The sequence below is a fragment of the Rosa rugosa genome, chromosome 4 (genome assembly GCF_958449725.1).
Source record: "Rosa rugosa chromosome 4, drRosRugo1.1, whole genome shotgun sequence".
NCBI classification, from domain to species: Eukaryota; Viridiplantae; Streptophyta; class Magnoliopsida; order Rosales; family Rosaceae; genus Rosa; species Rosa rugosa.
Genome location: NC_084823.1, coordinates 42,772,833 through 42,781,967, shown reverse-complemented (window position 1 = coordinate 42,781,967; position 9,135 = coordinate 42,772,833). Strand labels below are relative to the sequence as shown.

Here is a 9,135-nt window from a genome sequence, read left to right as displayed (position 1 = left end):
CCACCGCCGCCTCTCCCCTACAGAGCTTCCAACCGTTCTGGCCAGCGAAAGCACCCCCACACCTCCATTACTTCGATCGGGCTTACTCCATAGCAAACTACCAATGGGCACAAGGCCCCCTCTAGCCCGTCTGACGACGACGCCACGAGGGCGTGCCGTCGGACCGGGCATAAACTTTGACGGAAAGACAACTGCCGCCTAGGGTCTAATTATTAAATTGAGAGGTATGAATAGAACCATTCGCTCTAATTTTTAAGTTAAGTAACTGTTTTATTTATTTTATAGGTGAAAAAGAAAAATGAAAAGTTAATACCCCAATTTCGTAGAAGCAAGATCCCATAACTTTCTTACCAAAAAAAAAGAAAAGGACAGACCCGAGGCCATGATTCAAACTGTGGACATTTATTATAGCACATGATTTTTTCTCAAAATCGTATGTTCTTATTTTCTCAACAAATTTTTCACCTTCAAATAATAATTTATAAAAACTTCTCAAATTTATGGAATTCAAAAATCAAGACACAATTTTTTTTTTTTACTATTTTTCAAAGTCAAAAAACAATAAAAAATTAAAAAAAATTGTTTGTGGTTTTGGTGCTCCGTCAATTGGAACACTTTCTGAAATCATGTTCTAAGAATGGTAAGCTTATGGTATAGAAGAATTTGAAGAAAAATCGGCATGTCATTGCATTTCACGGGTGTCTCCATAACACCTTCCAACTTGCCAAACCCTGAAAAGCCTCATTTCTATTTAAACTGTTTTGAAAGTAAAAAAAGCAAGAAAATTCATTTGAAAAACAAAATTTGTTCTAAAATTCTGAAACCCCAAATTGAAATCCTATTGTCGAATTTGTGGTCTATTGGTTCAGTTGAAGTTATTCCCGTTCGTTAATTTTTCTAATAACCTTTCTCGATTGCATATCTAATTCTTCAAAAATCCTAATTTTCCTAGTTGTGTAACATTAATGAACAATTTTAACTAATTTAGTAACTTGATTCGATTTTAAAAAAATAATATTAATAACATTGAAATTTAAGTTGTTTGAGGCTTCAAAACTATATTAACATATTTTGGATCGACCTTATGGGCAAGATATCATAAACTACAAATCAAAGTTCAGTGTAACTAGGAGTGACCCCAACAAAAAGAATGGATTACTCTAGTAAGCTTTTAAAGCTTGGGGATCGAAAAGCAAAGCAAGGTGTAAGAAGGGTAGGGGTAGGAGATCACAGCTAGGAAGGAAGAAAGCTAGGTGCCCAACTCTCATTCTCTGAACCCGAGAAAGGGAGAGAGAGAGGATCCGGCCAAGTCCTGCTTGCTAGTTGTGGGCGTTTAATGGAAGAGTGTTGTTGTTGATGTTGTTTGCCTCGGAAAGGAGCTTCTTCAGAGCAATGCACGTGTAAACCAGTACCCAAATATATTCATGTCTCCCTATCCCAATATATTTCTGATCAAATCTCTCTCTCTAGAACTAAAACTAAAAGAAGGAAAGAAACACACATGGAAACTCTAATACGCCCATACCTCTTTGCTTCCATCTCTCGCACATACTTAGGTTTCAAACCCTCGATGTCCTTCCAAACCTTGGTCAGCTTATAGACAAAGTAATAATTACTCTATCAGTATTCAGTATATATAGTTATTATTATACCATAATATGCTACATATTTATAATAGGTAACAATTAATATCATATGGGATCTGAGAGAATCACATAAATGTAGGTTAACTAGTAGCTAGTTGTGAGAGCTAGCTAGAAACTCAAAATTAGCAGAAAGGAGAAGAAATTGATCAACTCAATCCTCTTGATACAAAATTAAGCACTAAAATGTATAAGAACAAGGGCTTGATCAGCCTTTTTCTTATTCATGGATAGGGAAGACTGGAATGATAAGAAAGAGTCATGTTCCTTCTTCTTGGCTACTGTCCTTTCACTAAATAACAAACACACAAAATGAAACTCTCACCAAGAAGAATAATCCATGAATATACACAGTAGTCTTCAATCAAAGATGTAAAACATATAAATGGTACGTACCTAAATCATCGATCGAATGCTAGCTAAACCAAACTCAAAAAGAAAAAAAAAAAAAAAAAAAAAAGAGAAGGAAACACATTAAAACCTGAAAATGCTCGACAACCCAAATTCTGCTAGCTACATAGCTACTAGCTAGCTACATAGTCTTGTGACATCTTGGTAAGATGCAGGTGTGATGAGGAGTGAATGATCATCTTGAACTGGAAAAGCTTCTTCTTCTTCTTCTTCTTCTTCTTCTCCTTCAAGGACATCAATATGGTTAGAATGGAGGGCGGCCAGTAGCCCAGTATGCCGCTTCAGCCGGCAATTGCATGGAGTTTAGGAGATTGGGAGGTAACCCATGAAAAAGAGGCGCATTCGTATTAGCAGCTTCGGCCAAAAGCTGTTGTTGCTGCTGTTGCTGCTGGTGCTGCTGTTGACCAACCGCGGTTGGAGACCCCATACTCCCTCCCGGCATTGGCATCGCACCCTCGTCCTCCTCCAGTGGAAGCCGCTCGTAGGCGGCGTTGCTAAACGAGGCAGCCATGATCACCACCGGACCCGAAGCCAAAAGAGTCCCAACAACACTCCCTCCTACCACCTGTCCTTGCCCGCCTGCCAGATAAATGGTCAACCCAGTCGCGGCAGGTGGGGCTGGAGGTGGTAGGAAGGACCCAGCTAGTGACAAGATCTCAAATCGGCCGTGTAAAGTCACGACCGAGCCCGGGGACGCTGGTTGCCTGAGGGTCACGTTGGTAACCGTCCCTGTGCCGCTCATAATGCAGACGCCTCTCTGGCGCCTGCGAGCAAAGGTGGCAACACTCTCCACTATATCGCACCCATCGGCGATTTCCATGACATGGGTGCGGAGAGCATTAGCACTATCTCGAGTAATGATGATGGGCGGCTTCGGCTTGTTTTTGGATCCGGCGGGCCTGCCTCTAGGTCTTCTTGTCATTTCCGATCCATCCCCGGAAACAGTGATGTTCAGCTCTTTGCTGCCTTCACCACCATTTCCACTGTCGTTGTTGCTGTCGATATCTCGCTCTCTTTTGGTTCCCTTGTTCAGGCCGCTGCTTCCGGTTTGCTCGTCTTCGGAGTTCTGCTGCTGGTGATGGAACTGGTGGTGCTGGTGCTGATGCTGCTGCTGGTGATGGAGTTGGAAATCTCTAGTGTGGAAAGGAGGGGGAAGAGAATGGGTGTCCATAATTCTATGCTTTTAATTGATTACTCAAATACAAAGAACCTAGCTGTGAGAGAAGTGATCAGAACCCAAGAAATTGAGAATAGAAAATTGAGGGGGAGGTACTACTGCAAGCTAGATATATAGCTCAAAAGGTTGTACAGATTTCAAAAGGAAACGAAAGTGGAAGCAAAAGGGAATAAAGATTAAAACAAAGAGGATGAGTAACTAGTACTTCTGGGACTCTGTCTCTTTTTTTGGGCTTTGCTTTCCTGCTTTCCTCACCTTGCTTACTGCAACTAGCTTCACCAGAAAGATGGAGAGAATGAGCAGATTTCTGGTGTCACCCACCGGATTGGAGCTGAATTGCCATGTTTCTTCACTCTCAATTTGGTTGGCGAAGCTTTTGTGTGTGTTTGTGGGGGTGTTGTTGAAGATTTTGGGGAGAAGAAGAAGAGATGAGGAGCTAGAAAACAGATATGGGGATCATCTTGGTCAGTTGGGGTGTGTAGAAAAGAGGGGGTCAGAGTTGGGTTAGGGTTAGATCGATGGGAAATAGACAGAAAGAGAGAGAGAGGGAGAGGGAGAGGGAGAGAGGATGGATATGGGTTTGGTTTGGGTGTGAGTGTGTGACTACTACTGCGTGCTTATGGGCGGTGGAGTGGTCCCCACCTCTCTCTCTCTCTCTCTCATTAACACGGGTTTGAATTAAAATGGTCTGATTACGATTTGTTATTACTATAGCCTTTTGTAGTCCTTTTAAGTTTTAATTTTACTCGTTTCTCTTTCAATTTCAACGCATTCCAATCTATTACAAAGCTAGAAAAAGAAAAAAGTTATACTTCTGTTACTTCGACATAGCTAAATAACAATAAAGAAAAAGATAAGTACTTGTATGATAAGTAGCAACTGTATATCTGGTGCAAATTAAAGAAAATTTGATTATCAGTTTACTAAAGTGTACGACGTAGCATGCATTATATGAACTTGTTCTTACTAAATTTTGAATATGTAGCTTAAGCTTAATAATATTTGAATAAACTAGAGAGTTGTTTGAGCACGTTATCAATTAGTACGATATTTGAGAGGATATTATGTGTCGAAATGTGATATGTTTCTTCATTTACTATATCAATATTACTTAACCAACTAACCAAACTGAATTTGGTTTTTGTCAATTTGTGTGTTAGAGTTGCATGGGTAGTTAAACCATCGACTACTCAATTCACTAAACGGCTGCAATCCGTAGTGTAAAATCAGCGATGCGTTTCGACGTTATTGCTCTTGCATTTTTAATTCTTGTATTTCCGATGCAATTTTCGCATCTTTTTCATTTCGTACTGTTTATTTCTTTCTTGATGTCTGACGTCGTTTCGTTGTATTATTTCAATTTCAATAAAGGACTGACCTCATTTTACTAAAAAAAAACCGAACCGAATAAAGCTTCATCATAAAATGAAAAGGGGACGAACATTAATTGAAAAGTCGAATAGAGTTGGCCAACTTCAACTGTAGGTAAAACATATAACTAGTCACTTAGATGAAAATAATAATAATAATAATATGGAGCTGGAACATTAAAATTGGGGCGGGCGTGGCTTCAAATTTCCATGGCCCCACATGCAAATTCTATCTTTATCTCTCAAACGTATAAACCTTAATGTTGGGTCTATTGTCCACTTGCTTTTGTAACCTGCCACGTGTCTGCGCCCCCGCTGTTTTTGCGTCCATTTCCTTCAACTTTATTAATGTTCATTTACCAAAATAAGTATAACCATAATGGTTGCCTTTATCAAAATTATTTACCCAGTGATCCTTTAGCTCAAACCCTAGTTTCATAATAAATGAAGTCCATAAAAGAGAGTCGAATTAGAAAATCTCACTTATAATTTATAATGCTTATGTTTTTAAATCAAATGATTGTGGATTAAATGTAAAAATCTTATTTAATTAAATACCTGAAGAATAAAGAGAGAATTCTACCAAAAAGAAAAAGTATAAAGAGAAAATTAGCTTCCTAGCAATAACTAATTAAAATAAGATCAGCGCACAAAAAAAAAAGTTAGTAATAGATCTTATTTCGACTTGAAATGTTACCCTTTTTAGTATTATTGTATGAAATGTTAATTAACTTGAAATAAATTGATGTCAAATTATAGATGTGATATATTTTGATTTGGTCATAGTCCTCTTCAATATGTATTGTATTAATATTAGTGTGTGTACTTCTAAACACTTGGCTTTTACTTCTAATGATCAATATGTATTCTAATATTATCATCAAAAAAAAAAAATGTCAGAAACACTTTTGATATGATGCCTTTAAGTTATCCTCAATTTGGTACTTGATGAGTACCTTTCGTGGTTACCTTTTGGTAAGATCCTAATGATTTTAATTGGACCGGGTGTGTAGTTCCATTTGGATTAGGGTAATATTAACTATATCAAAAGTTTACTAAACTATAAAACAATCAAATCCAAAGAGTTCTTACTTGGATACGTGTTACTCTATAACTTTGAGGTTTGTTGATGAATCTGTTTTATAAGAAAAGAATAATTGATTGAGATGGTTAGTCGTTATAGTCGAACTTCTCTGTAAATGCAAAGGTAAAGGGCACTAGCAGTAGTCTAACTAATGAGGATCGAAGAAGTTGTAAAAGAGTGATGCATAACTCGCACCCGGCCGCATCTAAGAAAAAAGAAATTGCAGACAGGTTTGATTAACAAGATCGATGGGTCCCCAACTTTCATTTTGTGCATTCACAGATGTTTTCATTGGTGTAGAAGAGGAGTTCAGCAAAACACAATCATAGTCATAAAGAAACAAAGCCTAACACTGTAAAAGCAACTTTACAGGCACTTCATCATAACATTTTATTTGTTGAGAAGTGACAGAAGAAAGCTAACTAGAATGACCATGCCCGGACAAACATATGATTAGTCATCGTTAAAGACCTAAACCATACACATTCATAGTCTAATTAGAATTTTATTACAATTTGATTAAGCTATTTACTATTTAGGTTAAGCTATCCATTCTCCATATATTAACATACATATCCGTATAATATTATGAGTCTTAGTGATTATGCAATAGATGTAAGATTTCCATTTAAAAAGACGTATTTTAACAATAAATACAATATCAACATAAAGATGCTGAGAAATCTTATTCGACGCAGCCAATAAATCTTGATTACGAGCTACTAAGAGAGTGAGCAATGGATTGGGGAGAGTCTTGGGACACACTCAATCAAATCATTTGATTAGTGTTTTATTACATGACATAAAATATACATAATTCACTAACATGTTTTCCTTGTAGTTTGTCTAGAGAAGTACGCAATATGTGTGTATAAACAACGTATTAAAAAAAATTCCTGAAGTACATATCTAAGTCCCGCATGATACACTATCTGTTTTGGGAAAAACAGATCCAGAAGTACCAACAAGCATTTGAGAGCTAGCTAGCTACAGTAGCTATAGCTAGAGATTGAGGGAGCACACAAATGATGATGGTGATCGATGAGAGGCATGTATGCATGTGTAAGTGAATAGTTGCACTAAAAAAGGCCAGCAAAGACAAATTAGAGGGAGAGCGACAGGGTGTGTGTGTATGGTAAGGGTTGGCGAGGAGAAGCTAGCAGGCATGGTTTGACCGCATAATAGATATTCCAGCTAACCCTAGCGTGGGAGTGAGAGATAAAGACGCGTGGGTGGCGCTGACAATCTCTCTCTACAGACAACGAAAGCGCCACTGCACGAGCGCCGGAGAGTTTGCTGCAAACAAAACAAACTAACCAATAACCAAACTCGATCTTCTCAAAATTAACTAGCTCTCTCTCTCTCTCTCTCTCTCTCTCTCTGCAGCATGCAGCAGTCGGCACAAACCTAGCTAGCTAGCTCCCAACATACAAATCGAAAAGACTATGTATCTTTCTGCTTTCAATCTGATTCAATTCAATTCTCAGAGCAAGTGCACCCGTAGTCAAGAAAAGGCAAAGTCGAGAAGTCAAGAATTCGACCAGTCAAGTTACTATTTACTGCCACTGGACATAGGTTTACACCCGTTGTTTTTCTTGCCCGGTCAACACTGTTCATTATTATATAATTTTAGGGGGGTCTCGAAAATCGACTTTTTACACATACATAATTTGGGAAAACTTCCTTCATGAAAGTTATAGAGATCGTCGATACGATCTCGTGCATACATGGAACGCAATATTCGGAGTTTGTATGAATTTATTATGAATTTTTGAAATCTGAAAATTTTCTATAAATAAAAAAAAAAAAATTCTATTTTGTTTCAAAGGACGAAAATTTTTCATTTTTCATTTCCCCCCCTCCCGTTCTCTCTCTCGCAGCTGCACCAGACCCGTTGTTTTTCGTCCGACCCGACCCGAATTTTTCTCCGTCCTCCGGCGTCCTCCGGCCAAGGACCCGGCCACCCCCGAGGTCGCCTCACCTCGTCCTGCCGGTCTGTGGCGTCAAACCGCCCAGAATCTTCCCCCAGGCCAAGATCGAAAAAGCCCAGGAGGAGCAAATCGTCTGGCAGCTCTGTGGCGTCAGTCGAGCTGACTTTGCGGAGCCACGCGACGATGCCCAGTCCTCCACTCCCTCCATTTGGCGCGTCGACCATTGCTGAGCTCCTCCTCACGTCAGCCACGATATGGCCTGGCCTAGCTGGCATCTGGGCTTGGCCGGTCATGGAAATAGTCATGGGGATGACTATTTTCTTGGCTGTAGTCAAGAAAGGGTTGGTTTTGCCCGGGCAAAAAACCACCGGTGGAAGGAGCAAAATCCATATCAAGGTCATGTAGTCAGGTTTTTCTTGACTATGCCCGGTCAAGAGCAAACCGGTGGACTTGCTCTCAGTGCAAGTGCTAGGCTTCTAGCTATTGTGATCTGCTCCTTCCTTCCTTCCTTCTTCGATCTGCTCTTTCGCATGCACCCGTTGGACGCAAACCCATGTACCAAAAGATGCTCTTTGTCGGTCTCTCCTCCCCTCTGTGGTCCCCATCCCTTCCCTTAATTCTCTCTGGCTCACGCTCACTTCTTCAACGCTCAACCTCTACCCCCTTTCAAAGTCCAAAACACCATAGAACACCCGTAAACCCTAGAGAGTACATACCCTAATGAATTGAATGACAATCAAAAACAAGAAAACAAGAAAATTGAAATACCCTTCAACACCCTCTGCTCTCCCTCCTCCCGCACCACACAAACTTTTTTTTTTTTTTTGGGCTAAAAGATCGTGGATAGAAGAGGAAAAAGCCTCCCTATCACATCATTTTATTAATCAAAGAAGAAGAGCGAAGGAGGGGGACCAAAACCAAAACCTCTTAAAAAAACAAACAACAGACTAACTAAAATGAAATTGAGGCAGACCTCTAATGTCACTATTACAATACGACACGATAAAAGGTGGAGGATCATCCCACCACACCAAATTAGAACAAGACGTACCATGATTTGCCAATGCATCAGCTATTTTATTTCCTTCCCGAAAAATATGAGAAGCTCGAAAGTTCATCTGAGAGATTTTGTATAAGCAATTCAACCAACGAACTCGAAGAGACCAAGGGACAAGAGAACTCCCGCACCACACAAACTTAATTAAGGGGCCAAACTTTTTTAAATTAGTCGATTAAATGTCCACTTTAGCTTGTTTGCTACTCACATAATCATGAGTAAAAGTACTGATTACATAGAATTAATACTAAAAGGATACTCTCAATTTATACAAGACAATGACAACATATGCAACTGTTGACGATAGGACTAGACATGGCTTAATATATCAAACAACGATGATTTTGGTTAAGTATTTCGGATTATCTCAAGCATTTCATTGGACTTAATCTCTAATTAGATTCATATGATTTAAAAAACAAAAGGGTAATTTTGGTTAATATCCTATTTGAGTCATGTTTT

At 39.2% G+C, this 9,135-nt stretch overlaps 1 protein-coding gene across 3 annotated transcripts; it reads right to left on the bottom strand.

The window, feature by feature from the left end:
- Nucleotides 1–878: 878 nt before the first annotated feature.
- On the bottom strand, nucleotides 879–3,804 carry LOC133741862 (AT-hook motif nuclear-localized protein 26). 3 transcript variants are annotated; one of them, XR_009862189.1, is made up of 3 exons: nucleotides 2,125–3,804; nucleotides 1,526–1,593; nucleotides 879–1,432 (listed from the first exon to the last, which is right to left on the bottom strand). XR_009862189.1 is itself a non-coding variant. In XM_062169577.1 (2 exons), the coding sequence occupies exon 2, from the start codon at nucleotides 3,223–3,225 to the stop codon at nucleotides 2,299–2,301; it is 927 nt and encodes a 308-aa protein (XP_062025561.1). In that variant the 5' UTR covers nucleotides 3,226–3,268; nucleotides 3,487–3,804; the 3' UTR covers nucleotides 1,769–2,298. The 3 variants fall into 3 exon arrangements, 2 of the variants coding, with proteins under 2 accessions (XP_062025561.1, XP_062025562.1); XM_062169577.1 differs by lacking the exons at nucleotides 879–1,432; nucleotides 1,526–1,593 and having other exon boundaries at nucleotides 1,769–3,268; nucleotides 3,487–3,804; XM_062169578.1 differs by lacking the exons at nucleotides 879–1,432; nucleotides 1,526–1,593 and having other exon boundaries at nucleotides 1,769–3,264; nucleotides 3,487–3,804.
- Nucleotides 3,805–9,135: the final 5,331 nt, after the last annotated feature.

What these genes read in the sequence shown, in the direction of transcription:
- LOC133741862 (XM_062169577.1), bottom strand. Translation starts at nt 3,225, where the DNA reads ATGGACACCCATTCTCTTCCCCCTCCTTTCCACACTAGAGATTTCCAA.